This window comes from Geotrypetes seraphini, chromosome 5 (assembly GCF_902459505.1).
Source record: "Geotrypetes seraphini chromosome 5, aGeoSer1.1, whole genome shotgun sequence".
Taxonomy (NCBI): domain Eukaryota; kingdom Metazoa; phylum Chordata; class Amphibia; order Gymnophiona; family Dermophiidae; genus Geotrypetes; species Geotrypetes seraphini.
In genome coordinates, this window is record NC_047088.1 from 118,485,888 (window position 1) to 118,512,381 (window position 26,494).

General features: G+C 43.5%; 1 protein-coding gene across 7 annotated transcripts in view; it reads left to right on the forward strand.

The window, feature by feature from the left end:
• Positions 1–26,494, forward strand: part of COL6A3 (collagen type VI alpha 3 chain) — a 1,265,605-nt gene that overhangs the window by 38,078 nt on the left and 1,201,033 nt on the right. For all 7 annotated transcript variants that reach the window (XM_033946673.1, XM_033946674.1, XM_033946675.1 and 4 more), the window contains one exon: positions 1,080–1,196. In XM_033946673.1, coding sequence (XP_033802564.1) covers positions 1,115–1,196 — 82 coding nt within the window. In that variant the 5' untranslated portion in view covers positions 1,080–1,114. The remainder of the gene's footprint in view (positions 1–1,079; positions 1,197–26,494) is intronic.

Here is a 26,494-nt window from a genome sequence, read left to right on the forward strand (position 1 = left end):
GAGCTCTCCACGTTCTTGCCTGGGCCTTTCTGCCTTCCAAATGGCTGCCCAGTTCTCACAAGTCCTGTGAGAACTGATGGTAGCCATTCAGAAAGCAGCACGGCCCAGGTAGGAGCGCGGAGTACTCGCTCCTGACAGCTGACAAACCGCTGGTCCACCAGGCTATAAGCTGTATTTTAAAAGGTACGGTGGGCAATCCACCAGAGAGACCACATGATGGACGTATGGGCAAGGGGTCCACCAGAGAGACCAGATTTGGACTCTATAATAATGCAAGTATTGAGCCTTCTCTCCACCACCAACTCCAGACTCTCCCTTCTTTCTTGCTGTATGCCTGGAACAGGTTGACAGAGTCCATAGACTGTTATTGAAAAAGACATGGGGGAAGTGACTGTTTGCCCTGGATCAATAGCACAGAATGTTGCTACTCTTTGGGGTTCAGGAATCTTGCTATTCTTTGAGATTCTGCCCGGAATCTTGATACTCTTTGGTGTTCTAGAATCTTTTGTTACTTGGGGGGGGGGGGTTTAAAAAGGTACAGGGGTATTTTTAAAAGGTACGATGGGGGGATTTTAAAAGATACTGGGGGGACAGGGTGCAGAGCCTGGCAGGGAGGAGAGACAGGATGCAGAGCCTGGCAAGTTGTGTGGGATTGGGTTTAGAGCCTGGCAGGGAGTGTAGGGGGGGGGGCTGGGTGCAGAGCCTGGTATAATATTAGTACACAATTTGGTTCAGAATGTGTTTTTTCTTGTTTTCCTCCTCTAAATCCAGGATGCATCTTATGGAGTGAAAATATACCTAACTGTCACCTGTTGGGCATGAGGATTTACACCATGTTTTGGCAGGCCTAAGGTCTCGTGCCCAGAGTTAGTGAGGAAACCTGTGCTAAATGTTAATCATAAAGGTTAATTAGCGTTAAGCGACCATTATAGAAATAACAGCACAGATTTTAATGGCACCTAATATTGGGCACCATTGATTGAATCTGGTCCTATATACAAAGTTATCTCACTGTGTTTCAATGATGTTCTTCAGAAGTAAACCTGAATTTATACTCCATGTTTTTGTTTCCATTTTAGGTTATTCATATGGTATTTTAGAGAAAAAAGCCAAAATGAGGAAATGCCAATCTTTGCCATTATTGGTGGCCCTTTATCTCTTCCTCTCTGGTGTTCCCAGATTTCATGCCCAATCAGGTAAGACTTTCTCATCTAGGGATGTCCCTGTGACCTGGAGAAATGAACGAAGAGGATAGAGAATGAGTAACATACAGTATATGGCAATCTTCATTTGCCTAGGGTTGAGTACAAGTGTCTTTTGAGTTTCCCTGCAAGCTGAAACTGGAGGCAGTTTTGCAGATCTATCCCATGCATATTCACTAGTAATATCCTGAAAAGTCTATTTGCTGAATATGAAGGAAGATATGAGAGGCAGATTGAGCATCTATTAAATATCTGTTATGATCTCGATTTTATGATGCATAGGTTTCTTTGCAGTTATGCTCATTGACCAGTTAAACTAATGTAACCAGCAAGTTCCATGGTATATAAAAACTTGATCTACTCCTGATTTAACTCTACAGCATGTGTGAACTTATGTTTCTACTTCTGATCCTTTCAGTTTGAAATGGTTTGTTTTAATTTTAAGAGGTTGCACAAATACTCAATGTTTAGCAAAATATCTGAAGTAGCTAATCATGGTTTTAACCATGTCTGGATGTAATGATGAAAAAACTATTTATGGACTGCTGCCTAATATGGGAATGTACAGGGTGACTTGGTTAGTATTCTTTTAAACCTACTTGACATTCTACAGATTTTAGAAGTAGACTTCAGAGCCTCTACTAGCAAATGGTTGGGCATATGAAGGAAAATTCTATAAACTAGGCACTAACATTTACACACCCATTGTGTGTCTAAATGTTTAGAATACTAGCATATATGCATGTAAAGTGCACATGCATATATATGCGAGTGTGCTGCCTAAAAGCTATTTTTCTTAGGGGGACATTGCCTTGAAACAGTAAGTAGGGCAAAACATGAATTCATGTTGGCTAACGACACTCCCCTGATGTGATCAAAGATAAGTGATGATTCTTTGACAATTGAAAATTGCATTTGAAAAGCTGACCGAGCACTTAGTAATGAACTAGGAGTCTGTGAAAAGCATATATATAAAAAATTGGACTGATGAAGATATGAGGTGCATATATATTCTCATCGACACTGCTTTGGAAATATCATCTCTGACAGTGTAGGAGCAAGAAACTAGGGGGAAGAGTCTTAAAACTTTAACGTGGTCACTAAACAGGTCCAAGATGGTTTAGTGTTCATATATTTTAGCGGTGGATTATCAAAACAGCTTACCATGATCTTTTCCAAGCTTCCTAGCAGTCTCAGACTCTGCCATGCAAATTTATTACAATGAGGTCATTAATATTTAAAGGAACACTCTGAGCGATTCTCTATTATTGCTGGGTGATTCCCTAACCTCGCTGTCCTACATTTGCAAGCAAAATTTTCCAGCAAGTCTGAGCTGTTGCAGCTGATTGGTTCAGACATTGATAGGAAAGTAAGACTTCACAACTCACACCTGCCAGAAAATTTTTCAGCCACCAAGCAACCACCCTGCCATCCTCCTCAGTAGTGGAGAGATACCCACTCCCTCCTGCCACCATGCAACAGCCCCTGATCCCCCCAAGCAGTGGGAGAGATGCCCACTCCCTCCTGCCACCATGCAACAACACCTTACACTGCCCCCTCCCTGCAGCAGTGGGAGAAATCCCCACTCTCTCACACCACCAAGCAACCCCCCCGACACTCCCCCCCAGCAACGGAAGGGATGCCCTCTCCCTCCTGCCACCACTGTTGTGCCCCTGATGACCACCCATGCCTCCGATGACACACTCCACCCCCTTCTATTCCTAAGAAGAAACAACAAATCTCTGGACATTCCAATCTGCTTTAGATCAATCCTGATTCAATTTGGCATAAATATCAAACTCTTAGGTGTAGTCCTTGATGATAAACTTTCTTTTCACAATCATATTAGTTCAGTGGTTTGCAAATATTTCTTCAAACTTAAAATGATTTGTTCTCTATTTTATTTTGGATTTCAAATCTCTCAATATTCTTTTTTTTAGTTTAAAGACTTTTTTGAAATTTTAACAAAAAAACAAAAACAAAAGAAAAAGTACACAAATGGTGACAAAGACATGCTACAACCTAGTTGTACTAGTAGTGAAGACAAACATTTAGAGACAAAATATTCTAGAAATGATACAACAGGTTGACTAATATCAATCTTATAATGGAAAAGCCAGCACAAATCTCAGTGATAATGTCTAAGCACAGTGAAGAGTATTGAATATGCTCCAAGGAGGTCCAATGAGAGAGTACCACAAGTACCGAAATGAGAAACCATGTTATGTTCTGTTGTATAAACTATATTCAGAATGTCATTGGCCCAATTTGCAATACAAATTAACTGGGCTCCATATTTGAGATCACAAGGAGCGGCCTTGGGATCATTCATGGAAGCGACAATAATTGTCATCCCTAAACAGGGAAAAGATCCCTAACAAGTAATAAACTACAGACCATTGTCCATGATTACAAAGGTATACGCTAAACCTCTGGGGACTTGGTTGCTAAAAAAGTTATACAAAAATTGATTTCTAATGACCAGGTTGGATTTATAAATGGATGATACTAAGAACATAAGAATAGCCTTACTGGGTCAGACCAATGGTCCATCAAGCCCAGTAGCCTGTTCTCACGGTGGCCAATCCAGGTCACTAGTACCTGGCCAAAACACAAGGAATAGTAATATTCTATGCTACCAATCCAGGTAAAGCAGTGGCTTCCCCCCTATCTTTGTCAATAACAGACTATGGACTTTTCATCCAGGAACTTGTTCAAACCTTTCTTAAAACCAGCTACGCTATCCACTCTTACCACAACCTCTGGCAATGAGTTCCAGAGCTTAACTATTCTTTGAGTGAAAAAATATTTCCTCCTATTAGTTTTAAAAGTAATTTCCTGTAACTTCATCGAGTGTCCCTTAGTCTTTGTAATTTTTGACTGAGTGAAAAATGGATCCACTTGTACCCATTCTACACTACTCAGGATTTTGTAGACTTCAATCATATCTCCCCTCAGTCACTAGGTTGTGACACACTGCTTAAGTCTGGTGTGGTCCCTCTGGAACTAGGGGAGCTCTTCAGGATATTTATCCCTAGGCAACAGCCTAGAACTGCACGGGGGCACGGTCTGCAGTTGCAGGCAAGGCCCAGCGTGGAAGACCCATTTCAGAATTTCGAGTTCACACCTGGTGATGTCTACTATGAACTGGCAAGACTCAAGGTGAACAAAGCCATGGGACCGGACAATCTACACCCCAGGGTGTTCAGTGAGCTGCGTGATGTCCTGGCAGAACCACTATCAGGACTCTTCAATCTCTCCTTAAGTTCGGGGAGAATCCCCATAGACTGGAAAACAGCTAACGTCGTTCCACTGCACAAAAAGGGTTGCAGGGCAGAGGCTGCAAACTACAGACTGGTGAGTCTCACATCAATAGTATGCAAACTCATGGAAACACTAATCAAATGTAAATTAGACGCAATCTTGGATGAGAAGAATCTACGGGATCCCAGTCAACACAGATTCACCAAGGGTAGGTCCTGCCAATCCAATCTCATCAGCTTCTTTGACTGGGTAACAAAACAGCTAGACTTGGGAGAATCCGTGGACGTCGTATACCTAGACTTCAGCAAAGCTTTCGATAGTATCCCACATCGCAGGCTGCTGAGCAAGATGAAATCAATGGGGCTGGGAGAAACACTAACTACATGGGTCAATGACTGGCTGAGTGGCAGACTTCAGAGGGTGATAGTTAACGGTACCCTCTCTAAAACATTGGAGATGACCAGTGGAATACCGCAGGGCTCAGTCTTGGGCCTGCTCCTTTTCAACATATTCATAGGGGACCTAACTCAGGGGCTTCAAGGTATGATAACGTTATTCGCCGACGACGCCAAACTATGCAATATAGTAAGAGACGGCAATTCACCCAATAGTATGACACAGGACCTACATTTGTTGGAGCTTTGATCCTCGACCTGGCAGCTGGGCTTCAACACTAAGAAATGCAAGATCATGCACCTCGGCAGCAGAAATCCGTGCAAAACTTACACCTTGAATGGTGAGACCTTAGCTAGAACTTCAACAGAACGAGACTTGGGAGTGATCATCAGCGCAGACATGAAAACTGCTGATCATGTGGAGAAGGCTTCATCTAAGGCAAGACAGTTGTTAGGTTGCATCCGCAGGAGTTTCGTCAGCCGGAAGCCTGAAGTCATAATGCCATTATACAGAACCATGGTGAGACCTCATTTGGAAAATTGTGTGCAATTCTGGAGGCCACACTACCGAAAAGATGTGCTGAGAGTAGAGTCAGTGCAATGGATGGCCACCAGGATGGTCTCGGGGCTCAAGGATCTATCGTACGAGGAAAGGCTGAAAAATTTGTGGCTGTACTCACTCGAGAAACATAGGGAGAGAGGAGACATGATCGAGACATTTAAGTATATTACCGGCCGTATTGAGATGGAAGAAGAGATTCTCTTTCTCAAAGGACCCTCAGCCACAAGAGGGTATCCGCTATAACTCAGGGGCGTGAAATTTCATGGCAACACCAGGAAATATTTCTTCACCAAGAAAGTGGTTGATCCTTGGAACGAGCTCCCAGTGCAGGTGATCGAGGCAAACAGCGTGCAAGAATTTAAGAGCAAATGGGATGCCCATGTGGGATCCCTTAGAGGGTTAAGCCAAGGGAACCTGTCATCAGGAGTGGGATCCCTAGGATAGTAGACTTGGGGGTGGGTCAGTAGAGTGGGAAGACCTGATGGGCTATGGCCTTTATTGGCCGTCATCTTCTAAGTTTCTATGTCTTTCAATAATCACCACTTAGAATGGCCAAAAGAAAAATTGTAAGCTTTATTTGGCCAATGGCCTCAAAATCAAAATTCATACCATGACAATTCCTTTAGTTAATTGTTCTACTGTTTAGTGGCAAAAAGAAAGTAACCCTCCATCCTGGACTTCAAGAAGAGTTTTGCTGCAATGCTTCCTAGTTAAACAGTAATGAGCTACAAGCACAGGCAGCCATGAGAGAGGAACAGCAAACCTATACTTCTGGACAATAGGTTCTTATTTTAGCACAGAAACAGCTTTATGATCTTTATATATCAGATGAACAATAATGGTTCTTAAGAATAGACTTAAGTCACAGATCAGGCTGGTGGTTTAGCAGTGAAAATATACCAGCATTTACTCACAAAGATTTTCACCACATCTGAGAGAGACATGCAGGCTCAGTGTAATCAAAGGAGCTGCCGTGACAACAGCTAGCAGCTGGTGCCTGCATAGGCAGGCTGTGTGATTGCTCCCGATAGCCTTCTTGAAGTGGTTACTATTTCTGAATTCCAGTGTAATTTCCTATCTTGAAGATGCCTAAACGGAGAGGGAGAAACGTCGCTGGGGCCTCGCGGCGCTCTGGGACTCCCATGGTTGGCAATATTGAAGAGCTTATCCAGCGCATGCAGGACACGTTGACAGAAGTAGGGCTACCCCCCGTTGGAGACGCTGCAGGGGAACGGCACGCAGCAGTCCTCCTTGGGGCTTGAAACCACCTTTAGCCCTGATTTACGAGTACCATCCCTGCATCCTCGAGCGGCCAGTTCCCCGAGGGAGAGGGAGCTTCCGGGAGTTGGAGTGCTTCCTCCCCCGGAGCCAGTAGAGATCAGTTCGGGAGACGGAGATTCGGGTTCCCAGCTTTTTCCGGGAAGCCTGAATATGGAGTTGGAGGCTTCAACAGCTGCGGGAGATGGATTGGCACAGCCTGAACTGCTTTTGGAAGACTTGCCAGTGGGTGAGCATAAGACTATACATTTACAATTTCCTCAGTTAAATAAACCCCAGGAAGTAACGTTGGATGCTCTGTGGGACTTGGTTGCCACTATACCTAAAACTATAACTTCTCAATTTAACCAAGTAGAAGAACGGTTTAGAGTATAAGGATATTTCAGGATTACAGAAAATTACTACTGATATTAAATTACAGATGGAAAACCAACAACAGAATATAAATTCTTCCAAAGTAGTACAGGAGGCATTAATTAAAGATAATACAAATCTAAGAAGAAAACTTGAATCACTTGAAAACTTTTCAAGAAGTAACAATCTTAGATTAATCAATTTTCCTAAGATTACAACATGAACTCCTAGAGAAATGGTTAATCATTATTTAAAAGAAATATAGATCACGTGATGCTGTGAACCGGTGAGCTGCTCTTCTTGCCGGCTCCAGTGCCCTACTCCTTCCCTTGTCTACTTTCGGGGCCTTATTAGCGCTTTTTGCTTACATCTTACCGCGTTGCTGCTGGTGATTGCATGGATAAATACCTGGCGAAATCTACCCCTGCAATGACTTCTAAAAGTGCTAGAAAGGAGCGTGAAAAGGTTAAGCCTGGGGAAGACAAAATGGCAGATGCGCCTCGTGCGGCCAGCCCGATTTTCACGGCGGAGATGATGTCGGAACTGCAACAAGCAGTGCTTCAGGCCTTGGGTCCGCGGATGGAGCTCATTTCATTTCAGCTTTCTAAGCTATAATCGCTCCTGACGGGTTACTGAACTAGAGACCCGGGTCTCCACAGTGGAGGACGGTGCTGGTCACGGAGGTTGCAACTCTGACTACCCAGTTGCATCATTGTCATGAGAAGATCGAGGATTTGGAAAATAGATCCCGCCGTGATAATTTACGTTTCATCGGCTTACCTGAAACGATTGCCGATTCTGTCCTCTTATCGGTGGTGGAATCTTGGCTGGCCAGCGAGTTGCCTTTGCCTTCCTCTTAGAGCGCCTTCCTTGGACACTCCTAGGGGGCGAGCGTATTGTTCATGTTGGGAACCTTTTTGGACCACTTTGACGCCCAGGGCGTGCAATCACTTGCTGAATGTTTAATTACTTCTGTTCATGACACACTGGAATAGGGATTGTGCATTGATTTCTGTTTTTTGGGAGGGGGAGGATGGGTGGGTAGCAGCATACCTTGGTGAAATATGATAAGAATTTTGGATCTCATTTTTGTGCCTTGTACACTGTGGTATTCTGTATTGGTTTGGTTCTATTTGAAATTTAATAAAATATATTCTTAAAAAAAAAAGAAATATTGGAAATTCCTGAATCATCTATTCCACCTTTCACTCAGGTTTATTATCTTCCTGTTAAAAAAATTAAAGATCAAAAGAATTCACAAGAAGTAATTCAAGAACCTCAAGAACCTTTGGATGTGACTGCCTTATTAGAATCTTCAGATAGGGAAGTAGCCATTCCGGCAACTTTGCTTCTCTCAGTTGCTCTTACAATGGATAAAACATGGTTACTGAAATTACACTTTAAAAATAAACATAAAGAGTTTGTGGGACTGAAAGTTCAAATGTTTCCTGATTTAGCCAGGGACACACAGAGGTGGAGAAAAAATTTCTGTTATTAAGACCAGCAATTACTGCCCTGGGTGCTACCTTTTTTCTTAGGTATTCTTGCAAATGTATAGTCCACTATAAGTCGCATAAATTTGTTTTCTTTGAACCTTCACAACTGACAACATTCCTATCACTGTCAAGGTTGGAGATAGCTCATGATGGATTGATGACGGCCTTACCACAGTTTTACCTATAATTTCTTCATTAATTGATTGCTTAAATTCCGTTTAATTTAATCTTGAATCTTATATGAGGACTTGAGCGAGATTTAAGATGGAATTTATTTCTTGATTTTTGCATATATGTTTAAATGTAATTCTTATATTTCTTTAATCACGCTTTCTGTACAAGTTTATACTTGATTGTTATATTTGAAAATTATAAATAAATAATAATAAAAAAAGAATAGACTTAAGTCACAGACCAGGCTGGTGGTTTAGCAGTGAAAATATACCAGCATTTACTCACAAAGATTTTCACCACATCTGAGAGAGACATGCAGGCTCAGTGTAATCAAAGGGGCTGCCGTGACAACAGCTAGCAGCTGGTGCCTGCACACAGAACTCTGCTAGCAGTGATTTACAAGAACAAAACTGGCTGGATTTCCTGTCCAGTGTTTGGTCTAGTTTAGCCACTGTTCTGCGACAACCCTAGGATTACAGTGGGTTTGTCACATTCCCCCACACTTAAAAGCTGACTACCTTTTATGGCTGTGGCACCTCATGTGTTTTCAGGAATATGTGACAAAATGTCAACAAGATTCCATGGCCAATGTACCACCTTGAACTTAAATGCCTTGCATTATTATTCTGCATGGTATTGAGCCACTTTAAAGTGACATGATCAGTAACAAGTGTAAATTCCCTGTCTTGAAGGTAGTACTCTAGTAAGGCCAAACACTCATGCTCCACCATAGCATATCTTCGCTCATTTGGGTGCAGTTTCCTGCTAAGAAAAAGTACTGGGTGTTCCACCCCCTGACTCTCCTGCCTAAGGACTGCCCCTAGCCCTATATCCAATATGTCAGTCTGCAAGACTAATGGTTGGGAGTAATTGATGGCCCTTAGGACCAGTTGGGTACATAGACTGTTCTTAAGTGATTCAAAGGCTTGACTGCTAGAGGTTTCCCAACATAAGGTTTCAGGGCTTCCTTTCTTTAACATGTCTTTAACATCGCCCTGCGTGCGATGAGAAATATGAGATAAACTACCTGTAGTAGCCGATGAGGATAGGTTTCAAGTTTATTTAGTTTCTTTGATTACCTCGCATAGTCCAAATCCAATGCGATTTACATAAGTTCCAAAGTTATGTAAAATATAAAAACCAACAAACATAACATTCATTCCTAATACAATATTACATATAAGGAGGGAAGCGGTAAACAACAATTAACATAAATACAATTCTAAAAAAATAAAAATAAAAAAACCAGGGGAGGATTAATCCACAGAAGATAGGGGAACAAATACCCGCTTGATTCTATTAGATCGTCTTCCTGAAACCATTATAGGTTATGACAGATTTATTGGAAAGCGTCATTGAATAGCCAGCTCTTTAGGAGACTTTTAAACTTGCTAAGTGATTTTTCTTCTCTTATATTGAGTAGAAGTGAATTCCAAATTTGTGGAGCTGTGGCAGAAAAGATCATATCTCTGGGGCTGTACTATCGACCACCTGGTACGCCAGAGGGAGTCGGACACGACTTGGAAGCGGAATTGAGACAGGAGTGCAGGACTGGAAGTGTAACAGTGATGGGGGACTTCAACTACCCAGGGATAGACTGGAGTACGGGTCACTCCAACTGCACTAGGGAGACAGGATTTGTAGAAGCTGTGAAGGACTGCTTCATGGAGCAACTAGTCAAAGAACCGACGCGAGGGGGTACTACTCTTGACCTCATCCTAAACGGATTAGGGGGGCCTGCAAGAGGGATAGAAGTGGGAGGACCACTAGGCAACAGTGATCACAACACGATCAGATTCACATTAGAAAGAGGGACACCCATAGTTAGGAGGACCGCAACAACTGCGCTGAATTTCAAGAAAGGGAACTACGCTGCTATGAGGGAAATGGTGGGGAGGAAGCTCAGAAACATCTTTAGGATGGAGACTGTGGGAAGCGCCTGGACCCTATTTAGGGACACCCTGCAGGAAGCACAGAGAATGTACGTCCCCAATTTCAGGAAAGGCTGCAAGAACAAGCGATCAAAGGACCCGGTTTGGATGTCAATAGAAGTAAAGAGGGCGATAAAGGACAAAAAAGTATCTTTCCGGAGATGGAAAGAGGACCCAACAGAGGAAAATCACCAGGCGCACAGGAAATGCCAAAAGGAATGCCACCGGGAGGTTAGAAAAGCAAAAGAGAAATACGAAGAGGGGCTGGCCAAGGAGGCGAAAAACTTCAAGGCATTCTTCAGTTACGTTAAGGGGAAGCGACCAGCGAGAGAGGAGGTAGGGCCGTTGGACGATGAGGACAGGAAGGGAGTGATTAAGGAGGATAAAGAGGTAGCTGAGAGGTTGAACACGTTCTTCTCGTCGGTTTTCATGAGCGAAGACACATCTAATATACCGGACTCAGAGGAGCTCATGAGTGGGGAACAGGCTGAAAAATTAGAGCACATAGAGGTAAGTAGGGAGGATGTCCTCAAACAGATAGACAGGTTAAAATGCGGCAAATCACCGGGCCTGGACGGGATCCACCCAAGGGTTCTGAAAGAACTAAGACAGGAAATAGCGGGCACAATCCAACATGTTTGCAACCTATCCTTGAAAACTGGTGAGGTGCCAGAGGACTGGAAATTGGCAAATGTCACACCGATCTTCAAGAAGGGATCGAGGGGTGACCCCGGGAACTACAGGCCGGTGAGCCTGACTTCAATAATAGGGAAGATGGTGGAAGCTATGATCAAGGACGGCATTTGCGAACACATCGAGAGGAATGGCCTACTGAGAACAAGCCAGCACGGATTCTGTAAGGGAAGGTCGTGCCTAACGAACCTTCTGTACTTCTTTGAGGGAATAAGCAGTCGGATGGACAATGGGGAGCCCATAGACATCATTTACCTCGACTTTCAAAAGGCTTTCGACAAGGTGCCACATGAAAGGCTACTTAAGAAACTGTGGAGCCACGGGGTGGGAGGGGATGTGCACAGATGGATCAAGCACTGGCTGTCGGGTAGACTGCAGAGGGTTGGAGTAAAGGGTCAATATTCTGACTGGCGGGGAGTCACGAGCGGTGTGCCACAGGGATCGGTGCTGGGGCCTTTACTCTTTAACATATTCATCAATGACCTGGAAAAGGAGGCAAAGTGTGAGGTTATAAAATTCGCAGACGATACCAAAATGTGCGACAGAGTTAGGACCAGGGAGGAGTGTGAGGACCTACAAAGGGACCTGGACAAGCTGGAAGACTGGGCAAACAAATGGCAAATGCGCTTCAACGTGGACAAATGCAAGGTCATGCATATAGGGAAAAAGAACCCGTTGTTCAGCTACAAATTAGGGGGGGTATTGTTGGGAGACAGCAGACTCGAGAGAGACTTGGGTGTGCTGGTGGATGCATCACTGAAGCCATCTGCACAGTGCGCAGCAGCCTCGAAAAAAGCCAACAGGATGCTGGGCATCATAAAGAAGGGCATAACAACCAGAACACGGGAAGTCATCATGCCATTGTATCGAGCGATGGTGCGTCCGCATCTGGAATACTGCGTTCAGTATTGGTCGCCGCACCTCAAGAAGGACATGGCGGTACTTGAGAGAGTCCAAAGGAGAGCAACAAAAATGGTAAAAGGGCTGGAACACTGCTCATACGCCGAGAGGCTGGATAGGCTGGGGCTCTTCTCTCTGGAGAAAAGGAGACTCAGGGGAGATATGATAGAGACCTTCAAGATCATGAGGGGCATAGAGAGGGTGGATAGGGACAGATTCTTCAGACTGAAGGGGACAGCAAATACGAGGGGGCATTCTGAGAAACTGAAGGGAGACGGGTTCAAAACAAATGCAAGGAAGTTCTTTTTCACTCAAAGGGTCGTGGACACTTGGAATGCGCTACCGGAGGAAGTGATCAGGCAGAGTACGGTACAGGGATTCAAGCAGGGATTGGATGGATTCCTGAGGGATAGAGGGATCGTGGGGTACTGAGTAAACCAACCTGGTCATGCATGTGCAAGACCGGAGGGCTAGGACTTTGATAGGAGGGCAGAACTTAAATGGGAAACCAAGGTGGCAGGGGAGCCCCTTCTGATGATTCAGACAGGCCTTGACCTGTTTTTGGCCACCGCGGGAGCGGACTGCTGGGCAGGATGGACCTGTGGTCTGACCCGGCAGAGGCACTGCTTATGTTCTTATGTTCTTATGTTCTTAGAATATATAACTTTTAAGGAAGGTACTACTAGCAGGGCTTTATCTTCAGAGCTTAAGGATTTTATGGGGGAGTATGATATTAGATATCTCTCTAAAAATATGGGGGCTACATTCAACTTTATCTACTATGGGTCTTATCGGGCCCCTTCCCACAATGTACCCTAGGTATCTGACCTCCCGCTGGGAAAAAACCCCACTTTTTTGGGTTCACCGTCAACCCAGCTTTCCTTAAAGCTCTCAGGACTGTCGCTAAGTACACTAAATGTTGTTCACATGTTGCTGAGTGAATGATGATGTCGTTGATATAGGCATCTGCATAATCGTAGTGGTCCCTCAGCACTTCGCGGACCAAGAACTAGCATTTTGCAGCAGCCCCATGGAGGCCAAAAGGCATCCACCTAAACTGAAACAACCCCCTTGGGGTGCTGAACGCTGTTTTAGGCCATGCAGAATCTGTGAGCGGGCACCAGCTGCCAGCTGTTGCCACGGCAGCCCTTTGATTACACTGAGCCTGCATGTCTCTCTTAAACATGGTGAAAATCTCTGTGAGCAAATGCTGGTATATTTTCATTGCTAAATGCTATCCTGGTCTGTGACTAAGTCTATCTTTAAGAACCATTATTGTTTATCTGCTGCATAAAGGTCATAAAGCTGTCTCTGTGCTAAAATAAGAACCTATTGCCCAGAGTTATAAGTTTGCTGTTCCTCTCTCATGGCTACCTATGCTTGTAGCCCATTACTGTTAAATTAGGAAGAACTGCAGCAAAATTCCTCTTGAAGTCTAGGATGGAGGGTTGCTTTCTTTTTGCCACTATAAACAGTGGAGCAATTAACTAAAGGAATTGTTTTGGACAATTGCAAATCTTCCCAGAAGAAGGATCTGGTGAAGAGGACTGTGTTTAACTTACTAAGTCCAGTGCCAGTGGCTGGGTTAAACTTGGTTTTGGATTAAAATACAAACCTTTTCTTTTTATTATATCTTCAGGCTGATATGGAAATCTGTTATGAACTTACCAAGTAAACGGTGTTTAGTGTTGCACCAAGTGAGCTCATGGTATGAATTTTGATTTTGAGGCCATTGGCCAAATAAAGCTTACAATTTTTCTTTTGGCCATTCTGACTAAGTGGTGTTCATTGAAAGACCATCTGAAAGAGCAGTTCTAGGCTGTTGCCTAGGGATAAATATTCTGTAGGGCTCCCCTAGTACCAGATTCAAGCAGTGTGTCATGACCTGGTTACCCACCACGCTCTTTGGGGGCACAGGTGTGACAATGTGCATCACTTTGCATTTGTCTACATTAAATTTCATCTGCCATTTGGATGCCCAGTCTTCCAATTTCCTAAGGTCCATGCATTTTAATAACTTTGAACAGTATAGTGTCATCTGCAAATTTAATCACCTCACTTGTCGTTCCAAAAGTTCGGAAAAGTTGGAAGGAGAGAGATTCAAAACGAATGCTAGGAAGTTTTTCTTTACCCAGCGTGTGGTGGACACCTGGAATGCGCTTCCAGAGGACGTAATAGGACAGAGTACGGTACTGGAGTTCAAGAAAGGATTGGACAATTTCCTGCTGGAAAAAGGGATAGAGGGATATAAATAGAGGGCTACTGCACAGGTCCTGGACCTGTTGGGCCACCACGTGAGCGGACTGCTGGGCACGATGGACCTCGGGTCTGACCCAGTGGAGGCACTGCTTATGTTCTTATGTTAATTTCCAGATCATTTATAAATAAGTTAAATAGCACCAGTCCCAGTATAGACCCCTGCAGCACTCCACTGTGTATTCTCCTCCATTGAGAAAAATTACTCGTACACTTTCAAATATTATATTTGTGACTCAACACCAATCCAATAAACTTGTTATAATAGGCCTTGATGCAGAAGGCCTTTTATCGAGTAGAATGGCCTTTTCTATATACATCATTTTGAAAATTCAGTATTCCGGAGCAATTCATTCAAATGATAGTGGTATTGTATTCTGCTCTATTAATGGACAACTATCAGTGCTTTGTAGACCAATGTGAGGAACTCACCAAGGATGCCCATTGCCACCACAACTCTTCAATATAGTATTGAAACCATTATTAGCTGCTATTCAAGCCAATTCATCTATTAAAGGATTTGAATTTAAAGGTGTTGAAATAAAGCTTTCTGCATATGCAGACAATGTGACTCTATACTCCATCCCCTCCATCATAACTACAATAGACAAATATGCTCTAGCATTAGTGTTCCCCACAGACTCTAAAGTGTTGCTAACACTTAGGAGCCCTAAAGAAATGATCGGCAGATCATGAAATGTTGGCCATCATCAGCTTTTATTGATTCAGTGAGGATGCAGCAGCCATATTAAGGCAAAGATAAGTGCTGCCTCAGATTGGCCCCCTGAACCCCTCTTCATGATTGGGCCAGGTGCCTAAAGCCCTGCCCACAGGAGGGGCCTTAGATGCCTGGGCCAACCGAAATTGGCCCAGTTACCTTAGGCCCCTCCTGTGAGTGGGACCTTAGGCACATGGGCTGGGTTGGGTCCATGTGCCTAAGGCCCCACTCACAGGAGGGGCATAAGGCAACTGGGACAATTTCGGTTGGTCCAAGTGCCTAAGGCCCCACTCACAGGAGGGGCATAAGGCAACTGGGCCAATTCTGGTTGGCCCAGATGCCTAAGGCCCCTCCTGTGGGCGGGACCTTAGGCACCTAGCCCAATCAGGCCCACCATTGGGGTGATGCCGGTTAGACAGGCTTGGGACCCATCCATCCGGCCTAATTTTTCCAGGTACAGGTGGGTGTCAGGGGTGGGGGTGGGTCAGAGGGTTGGCGGGTGGGGAGGTTCAGGGGTCTGATCAGTGGTTCGGGGATGGTCGTGGGGGTTTGTCATGGGTAGGAGGGCTGGGATCTCTCCTGCCCATATCTTAGTGAGGGGGTCTTCGGGCAGGAGGGGTTGGGCTCCCTCCTGCCCAGATCGTGTCAGGGTGTGGGGAGTCTTGGGTAGGAGGGGTTGGGCTCCCTCCTGCCCAGATTGTGTTGGGGGTGGGGGGTCTTTGGGCAGGAGGGGTTGGGCTTCCTCCTGCCTGGATCATGTCAGGGGTGGGGAGTCTTCGGGCAGGAGGGGTCGGGCTCTCTACTGCCCGATCCAATCGGGGGGGGGGGGGGTGCTGCGTCAGGGCTGAAGGGCTTGGGATCCCTCTTGCCTGATCTGATCTGATCGGGAGCGGTGGGTAGATTGCAGCAGGAGAGATTGGCTATCTCTCCTGCCGCAATAGCAATCAGCAATAGCTGCACTTCCCAGGATCATTATCGTGGCAGGGAGATGAGCCATCTCTCCTTCTGCATTCATTGCTGGGGGGGTGTGAAATCTGTAACCTGTGTTCTTTTTCACAGACACCAGTTACAGAAGCCAGCTTTTAGATGAAGGACTGGCCCCTACTTCACCTAAGGTCTGGGTCTGTGCGTTTGGGACTTAGGCTTTTTTTGATTGATAATGTGTTGCAAGTGTAGACATAGTGGTAGTATGGCCATTTAAACTACTGAAGGTAGAGGTAGGCCGTTCTCAAAAAAACCCTCATTTTGTACATTTTTTTTGAGAATGGACATTTTCCCTGCTTCTACTTTCAATGTTTAGGGCCTTAGGCCAAAAGGGGACTTAGATGTTTTTTTTTATTATGCCCCTCTATGGTACCAACTGCAAGGGTACTGGGCTAACTCAGATCTGTGCAGGGAGTCTGGCAGGAACACTTCTGATTTTACCACTTGGTCCTGGGACATTGTTAAGGTTTGAACTTTAATCATAGACTTAGGCCCCTCCTCAGTGCATCTGGAGAGGGACCTAAGGATCTGATTGGCCCAGGACCTGAGCCAATCAGAGCATTAGGCCCCTCCCCAGCACTGAAGAATCTGGAAGAGGTACTAAGCCAGATTGACAAGTTAAAGAGTGATAAATCACCAGGACTGGATGGTATACATCCCACAGTATTGAAAGAGCTGAAATGGCCAGCAGGAAAAAGGAGGTATTGATGCTCCCGTATAAGACTCTGGTGAGACCTCATTTAGAATATTGTGTACAATTCTTGAGACTGCACCTTCAAAAAGATATAACGAGGATGGAGTTGGTCCGGAGGAAAGCTACTAAAATGGTTGATGGTCTTTGTCATAAGGCATATGGGGACAGACTTAAAGATCTCAATATGTATACTTTGGAAGAAAAGCAGGAGAAGGGAGATATGATAGAAATGTTTGACTACCAATGTGGCATAAATATGCATGAAGCGAGTCTCTTTCAACTGAAAGGAAACTCCAGAGTGAGAGAGCTTGGGATGAAGTTAAGAGGTGACAGGCTTAGGAAATACTGTACTCTTTTACAGAAAGGATGATATATACTTGGAACAGTTTCCTGGTAGAAGTGGTGGAAACAAAGACTATGAATTCAAGAAAGTGTGGTGCATAGGATCTCTTAGGGAGAGGAGGAGATAGTGGATGCTGGATGTGCCATTTGACCTTTATCTGCAGTCATGTGGTTGTTTTTTTAACTTTCTATTTAAGTAAATTATATATTACCATATTCAACAAAATGGAAAAATTAATCAATTAAACATAATCAGAAAGGAGAGGCTATCCAGCATAAGCCAGTATACCAGTGGATTAAATGGGTACATTCACAGAGATCCCCATACCTCCCTCACCGAGAACCACATAATTTGATAATTATTTAAGATCCAAAAAAATATAAGTAGAACCATGCAATACTATCACATTTATACAGAGAAATTTTAAAAGACCAGTACCCCCCCCCCCCCCCCCGAGTAAAAACTCTGGACTTTATCACAAGGAATTCCTTGCCCCTTTTCTGTGTTTCTCTAGAAAAGTCAGGAAAAATTGAATTTTTGAACCAAAAAACAAATTATTCATAAAATGAATGCATAACCAAAGAATATTATAGCTGTCAAGTTCTAGGGAAAAAGTTGCAATAAGGATTGTGTGCTTGTCACAACATCTAGGTTCATAACTTGTTGTACATTAGATGGTTCTCTTCCAGCCTTGATTCCTAGAAGCATACTATGCCCAAGCAATTATAGATCTAGCTTCAGACTAATTATTTCCATCTCCCCACTCCCACTGCTACCTCCTCATCCAGTACCCCTGACCATCTGAATTCTCACAAACGTGTTCCCCCTAAACATCTAATTTTCTTTACCTTTGATACCCCTCCCCCAGCAGAACCCCTACAACATCAGAACTCCCTCCCACCCCTAGCAGACCCCACCTTTACAGAGAAGACTCTACCCAAATGTAGACCACCCCTGAACAGGCCGTGACCTTAACCCAACCAAACCTTTGCTGGGACTCACTAGGAGATTCTATAGCGCTCTGGTGTAAATAAGGAGTGCTCCTGCCTAATCTGACTGCAGGTTTGAAAATTAATCATTGAACCACAGTAGTTGTCTCATGGTACTACTGCTAGAGATATAGCTTCCGCACTAGGCAAATATTTCTTATATGGATGGATAACCCTAACAGTAGTGCTACAAAATTATCAGAGCAGAGAGGGAATGTTCTAGCCTCATGCCATAAGAACATAAGAATAGCCTTACTGGGTCAGACCAATGGTTAATCTAGCCCAGTATCCTGTATTCACGGTGGCCAATCCAGGTCACAAGTACTGTATTTTCACGCCATAAGATGCACCTGACCACTCTAGATTTAGAGGAGAAAAACAAGAAAAAAAACATTCTGAACCAAATTCTCCCTGCCAGGCTCTGCACCCAACTCCACACTCATTGCCAGGCTCTGCACCCTGTTCCCCCTCTGGTAGTCTAGTGGTAGGCTGGGACAGGGCACAGGGTGGGCAAAGGCAGGGCACAGATGTCAAGGCAGATGACTTTTTAAAATATGCAATGTCACCTCAGTAACAACTATAGAAAAATAAACAAATATAGGGCAAAATATAGACAGCAGATATAAATTCTCCAAAGAGACACATTCTGATCACTAAATTGAAAATAAAATAATTTTTCCTACCTTTGTTGTCTGTCTGTTTCTTTCTTTCCTCAGGCCCAACAATTGTCCCTTCTTCCCTCCTATGTTCCCCTCACTGCCTTTGTCATCTTCCCCTCCCCACTCAGGCCCAACAATAGAAACATAGAAAATGACGGCAGAAAAGGGCCACGGCCCATCAAGTCTGCCCACTCTAATGACCCACCCCCCTAACTTCTTCCACTAAGAGATCCCACATGCCTATCCCATTTTTTCTTAAATCTGGCACGCTGCTGGCCTCAATTACCTACAGTGGAAGATCATTCCAATGATCAACTACCCTTTCAGTGAAGAAGTACTTCCTGGTGTCGTCATGAAATTTCCCGCCCCTGATTTTCAGTGGATACCCTCTTGTGGCCTTGGGTCCTTTAAGACAAAAGATATCATCTGCCACCTCTATACGTCCCGTGATACATTTGAACGTCTCAATCATGTCTCCCCTCTCTCTGCGTTCCTTGAGTGAGTATTGCTGCAATTTACTCAGCCGTTCCTCATATGGGAGATCCTTGAGTCCTGAGACCATCCTGGTGGCCATTCGCCGAACCGATTCAGCTCTCAGCACATCTTTTTGGTAATGTGGCCTCCAGAATTGTACACAATATTCCAGATGAGGTCTCACCATGGATCTGTACAACGGCATTATGACTTCGGGCTTCCGGCTGACAAAACTTCTACGGATACAACCCATCATTTGTCTAGCCTTGGATGAACCTTTCTCCACTTGATTGGCAGTTTTCATGTCTTCACTAATGATCACTCCTAAGTCTCGTTCTGCTGCAGTCCTAGCTAAGGTCTCACCATTTAGGGTATAAGTTCTGCATGGATTTATGCTGCCAAGGTGCATGGCCTTACACTTTTTGGCATTGAAGCTTAGTTGCCAAGCCGAGGACCAATGTTCCAGTAAGAGTAGGTACCGCGTCATATTGTCGGGCAATGTGCTTTTGCCTACTATGTTGCATAGTTTGGCATCATTGGCAAATAATGTTATTTTACCTTGAAGCCCCTGAGCCAGGTCTCTTACGAAAATGTTAAATAGGATCGGGCCCAAGACCGAGCCCTGCGGCACTCCACTGATCACCTCTGATGTTTCAGAGAGGGTACTGTTAACCACCACCCTCTGAAGTCTACCGCTTAGCTAGTCTTTGACTCATGCAGTTAATGTTTCACCTAATCCTATCGAACTTATCTTGCTCAATAACCTGCGGTGCTGGACGCTATGAAAAGCTTTACTGAAGTCCAATAACATGATGTCCAGGGACTCCCCAATATCCAGCTTTCTTGTTACCCAGTCAAAGAAGCTGATTAGATTGGATTGGGAGGACCTTCCCTTTGTAAATCCATGTGGATGTGGATCACGTAGATTCTTCGCGTTCAGGATCGTATCCAATTTATGTTTAATTAGTGTTTCCATAAGTTTACTCACTATTGATGTGAGACTCACCGGTCTGTAATTCGCAGCCTCCGTCCTGCATCCTTTTTTGTGGAATGGAATGACGTTAGCTGTTTTCCAGTCTAACGGGACTCTTCCTGTACTTAGGGAAAGATTGAAGAGCGCGGATAACGGTTCCGCCAGGATATCACTCAACTCTCTAAGCACCCTGGGGTGTAGATTGTCTGATCCCATGGCTTTGTTCACTTTGAGTCTTGATAGTTCACAGTAGACGCTGCTGAGCGTAAACTTGAAATTCTGAAATGAGTCTTCTGAGCTTTCCCTTGTCTGCAACTGTGGACTGGACCCCGGCGCCTCGCAGGTAAAGACTAAGCAGAAGTATTCATTTAGTAGTTCGGCTTTATCGGAATACATAATTCCCGTCTGGTTTCCTAAGGCGTACTATCCCATCTGTGTTTCTTTTTCTATCACTAATATACCTGAAGAAGGATTTATCCCCTTTCTTAATGTTCTTTGCTAGATTCTCTTCCATTCGGAGTTTGGCCTCTCTTACTGCTGTTTTGACAGCTTTAGACTTGGCCAGACTGTCTTCTTTTGTCTCCCTTTTTCCTGATTGTTTGCAGGAGATAAATGCTTTTTTCTTCTTTTTAACGAGGTCCGAGATCTCCGCAGTGAACCACTGAGGTTTATTGTTTCTCCGCCGTTTGCTTACTGTTTTTATATAGCGGTTAGTTGCATCATGTAGGGTAGATTTTAGAGTTGACCACATAACCTCTACATTATCGGTTTCAGCTTAGTTTTGCAGCGCCTGATGGACGAAATCTCCCATGCGTTTGAAGTCAGTGCCCCGAAAGTTGAGGACCTTTGTTGCTGTGCTTGATCTAGTGAAACCTTTCCTGAGGTTGAACCATTTCATGTTGTGGTCATTGGAGGCCAACGTATCACCTACCGAAACCTCTGTGACGCTTTCTCCGTTGGTGAGTACCAGGTCCAGTATTGCCTGATGCGTAGTGGGCTCCAATACTATTTATTTGAGTCGTGCTGCCTTTATGGAGGTTAATAGCCTTCTGCTGCCGCTGGTCGTAGCGGAAAGTTTGTTCCAATCTGCATCAGGCATATTGAAGTCCCCTAACAATACTGTGTCCCCACACAAAGTGATGTTCTCTATGTCTTTGATTAATTCTATATCCTTGTCTTCCTGTTGTCTTGGAGGTCTGTATACTACACCAAGATACAGGCATTTGTCATTTCCCCTGGCCAAGTTCACCCAGAGGGATTCCCTGGTGTACTTGACATCTGCGATTCTGGTAACTTTGATGTCCTCTTTAGTGTATAGTGCTACCCCTCCTCCTAATTTGCCCTCTCTGTCTCGATGAAGTAAGTTGTATCCTGGTATAGCCATATCCCACCCATGTGAATCTGTGAACCAAGTCTCAGATATCGCCACAATGTCTAGGTCGGTGTTCCTTATTTCCATCTCCATTTCCAGAATTTTATTGCTTAAACTGTGTGCATTAACGTACATAGCCCTCCATACCTTATGTTTGCTAAGTCCCTGTGAAGAATTTCCCGCCTGAGTTAGTGTGACTCCTATAGTATTGTTTTCAATGTGTGTACTTACCTCGGACTCAGAAATGGAGTTGCAACTTACCTCGCCAGGATGGTTTCTTACCGCGCCTGTACATAAGTGGGTACCCTCCCCCAACTTACCTAGTTTAAAGCCCCATGAAGCAGGCGGGCTAGTCGATGTCCAAAGATGTTCTTACCCCTTCTGGTCAGGTTGAGTCCGTCTGGTCCCTGTAGTCCCTGCAGTGCCTCTCCATGGTTTAGGATTCCGAAGTTCATCTTCTTGCACCATCCGTGTAGCCACTCATTTGTCCTCTGGATATGTTCTTCCCTTACCTTTTACTGGGAGGATCGAGGAGAAGACCATCTGCGCTCTCATCCGCCTCAGTTTCTCACCCAGGGCTCCAAAGTCTTCAGGTATATTCTCCAGGGTGTTCCTGGCAGTGTCGTTTGTTCCGAAGTGGATGAGAAGCATGGGGAAGTGGTCTTGGAGCTTGATAAGTCTATCTAGGCAGGCGGTGACATCTCAGATCCTGGCTGGCCTGGACCTTCTGTCCAATGTCAGAACTGACATTGGGAATAAGGCTTCTGGGCCAGCAGTGTGCAATCGCTGTACCCGCCGGGTCCTTCCCTTTCTCTGTTTGCAGTGAGCCACCAGTAGCACCAGCAGCGTCAGCGGGTGAGGGGCAGGCACCGATCTAAATAAGGTAATGGGTTTGCTCCATAGGACAAACCCTTTTTTCCATCCACTTTTGGGTGGGGAAAAAAGTGCGTCTTAAGCAGCAAAAAATATGGTACCTGTCAAAACCCCAAAGAGTAGCAACATTCCATTCTATCAACTCAAAGCAAGAGTGACTACCCCCATGTCTGTCTCAATAGCAGACTATGGATGTTTACTCCAGGAACTTGTCCAAACCTTTTTTAATACTAGCAACATTAACCGCTCTTACCACATTTGGCAATTTATTTCAGAGCTTAACTATTCTCTGAATGAAAAAATGTTTCCTCCTATTCAGGGCAGGATTAATTCTTTGGTGGGCCCTAGGCACACTAGGCCTCCCACTCATGGCCCTGCCCACTCCCAATCCCTTTCACAGCCCCGCCCACTCCCTTGCATTTCCACAGAACCGCCTACTCACTCCTTACCAAGATAGCACTGTAAATATTATACTGCGCCCTAAAACACTATTATACCACCTAATGGAAAAAAAACACATGGGACTGTCACAAGATCTCTACACAGAAACAAAATGCTAGAAGCATATCACATCCTGGTCACACATGCAAAACATAGATCCTCAACAAATATGAAACTAGGGACCACATATCAATAATAGCGATATAAAGGCAAGAAAGTAAGGGCTCCTTTTATCAAGGCGCGCTATGGGGGTTAGCGCGTTGGACATTTCATCACGCGCTAACCCCTGCAGCAGCCTAAAATCCTAACGCCTCATAAATGGAGGCGTTAGGTACTAGCGCGGCAGGCGGTTTAATGCGTAGTATTCTGTGCATTAAACCCCTATTGCACCTTGATAAAAAGAGCCCTAAGCTGGAGGTCTCAAGAAATCAGAAAGTGAAATACAAGGTATCAGAAATGGGCATTTCTAAAAGCTGATATAGTCCTTTTAATAAATGATTTTTCTACCTTTGTTTCAGCATTTTATTTTCCATTCCAGTATCTTTCTTCAGCTTTTTTTCAGGAGGGGAGGGTGTTCCTGTCATTGCAAGGTCTCCTGTCCATTTGACATGTCTTCTTTCTTCATGCCCACCCTCCATATTTCTTCTGTGTATCTACATTTCCAGAAAGCTTTTGTTAAAGTTCCCCATGAGAGGCTCCTGAGAAAATTAAAGAGTCATGAGATAGGAGGCAATGTTCAATTGTGGATTAAGAATTGGTTATTGGACAAAAACCAAAGGATAGGTTGAAATGGCCATTTTTCTCAATGGAGGAGGGTAAATAGTGGTGAAAATCTAGATAGACTACATCAACCAACCTGCTTACCTTTATCCATATGTTTATTCACACCTTTAAAGAAGTCAAGCAAATTGATGAGACAAGACTTCCCTCAGCTGAACTCATGCTGTCTCCTTAAATCATGTTTGTCTACATGTTCCACAATTTTATTTTTTATAATTGTTTCCACTATTTTGTCTGGCACTGAGGTCAGGCTTACTGGTCTGTAATTCTTTAGAGCTCCCTAGGAACTCTTTAAAAAAAATCAGCATAAGATTGGCCACCCTCCAATCTTCAGACACTACAGACAATTTTAGAGACAGGTTATAAATCACTAACTACTCAAAAAATAAGGAGCTCAAAAAATGTCAATATAAGCCTGTATACAAATTAACCCATACTATTTTCACAAAGCTTCCAAGTAAATACTCATATAAAAATTATATATGTTATTAAAGTTCTCATACCACCAACCACGGTGCTCAAATCTTGTAAAAGCAAACATAGGTTGCCAACGGGACCATCATTTGGAATCTAGGACAATACCAGGTGGACTTTACAGTCTATGGCCCAGAAATATCAAAGAAGAGACAAGTTAATTTTTTAATGGGTATAACTAATGGGCAGACGGAATGGCCCGTTCAGGTCTTTATCTACCGTCATTTACTACGTTACTATGTTATCATTGCACTTTCACAGTCCCTGTAACTGCCTTAGTATCAATGTTGCTAAAGTTCTTCACTAATTACTTAATCACATTTGTTACATTTGTTGCATTGTTACTTTGTTATAAAGTATTTTTCACAACTTAGCTTTGCTGTGTTCATCGGCAGTTTTGACTCTCTGAACCTTGCTGCTCTTATTCATTATATTAAAGCACTGTACAGTACAGCTTTCAGCCAACCCCCTCACTCGAGTTTCGCTTTCAATTGCTTCGTCAGGAGGGTCAACATTCGGCTACCGTATTCAAAGAAGTATTTACTTGGAAGCTTTGTGAATATAGTATGCATACGTAAATCACTAACTGCAGATCAGCAATTTCATGTTTCAGCTCTTTCAATACCCTGTGATGTATACCATCTAGTCCTGGTGATTTATCACTCTTTAACTTGTCAATTTGGCTTAGTACATCTTCCAGATTCACCGAGATTTCTTTCAGTTACTCCACATTGTCACTCTTGAAAACCATTTCTGGTTCAGGTTGATATCTTAATCTTCTTCTGTAAAGACCGAAGCAAAGAATTCAGTCTCCTCGCTATGGCCTTATCCTCCTTGAGCATCCCTTTTGCTCATTGATCATCCAACAATCCCACAGATTCCCTCAAAGGTATTCTGCTTCTGATGTACCTAAAAAACTTGTTACTATGAATTTTTGCCTCTTTGGCAAGTTTCTCTTCATATTCTTTTTTAGCTTTCTTTATTAGTGTTTTGTATTGTATCTAACTTGCCAGTGCTTATGGCTCATCTTATTTTCTTTATTCATATCTTTTTCTCCATTCTTTAAAGGATGGTTGGAGTTTTTTTGTTTTTTGCTCTAATAGTCTCTTTCACTTAACCTTTTAGCCATACCAGCTCTTGTTTCCACCTTTGTTAATACGTGGGCTTCCACAATGGTATTTTTTTAATAATGTCAACTCCTTGTTTACAGTCCTAACCTTTGCCACCAATCTTTTTAGCTTCTTATGATCAATTTCCTCATTTTATTGTAGTCGCTCTTTCAAAAATTAAGTGCTGCTACAGTAGATATCTTAAGTGACATCACTCCAGATAGCTCAAATTTGATCACATTATGATCATTGTTTCCCAGCGGACCAAACACAAGTTCCTCCGGTACTATGCCCTGCAGTTCACTAAGGACCAAATCTAAAATAGCTCCCCCTCTTGTTGGTTCCTGGACCAATTGTTCCAAGAAGCAGTCATTTATGGCATCTAGGAATTTTACCTCCCTGATGTTTATATTTATTAGTATTTATATACCGCTCTTCGTTACAACATCAGCGCGGCATACAACTAGTTAAAAAGAAAAGAACGCCAATATTTATAGGACAGATAATGGAGAAGAAAAAAAAAAATTATTTTAAGAGTCCATTAGTCACAATGTGGCCTGTTGCCAAGAATCAAAATATAAAATTAAAAATCATATAGGAATATAAAACACTAAAATTAAGAGAGAAATGACAATTCAAATAAATAAGTTTTGTAGAAGCTCTTAATTTCAAATATGTAGGCTCACAATGTAATTCATTTGGCAAGGAATTCCATAAATATGGAACTGATGCAGATGTAACATTTATACAGTCAATGTTGGGGGTAATTGAAATCATGGGTTTTTCCAAAACCCATGAAGCTGAACTGAGTTTTTTTTTTCTCCACTCTTACTTCTATTCTGGTTGTTTTTCTCCTTTCAGGTCTGCATGTAGTTCTTGGAGCAGGCCAATTTTTCATTTATAGTAATTGAAATCACCCATTATTATACTGTTGCCCAATTTGTCAGCTTTCCTAATCTCTGAAAACATTTCTTCATCTGTCTGCTCATTCTGTCTCAGAGACAGTGGTATAACCTTACCATTCCCTTTGCTCATGGCATTTCTATCCATATGAATTCCAAACTGCTAGCTATGTCATGCAGAATGTTTATTTTGTTTGATTCAGT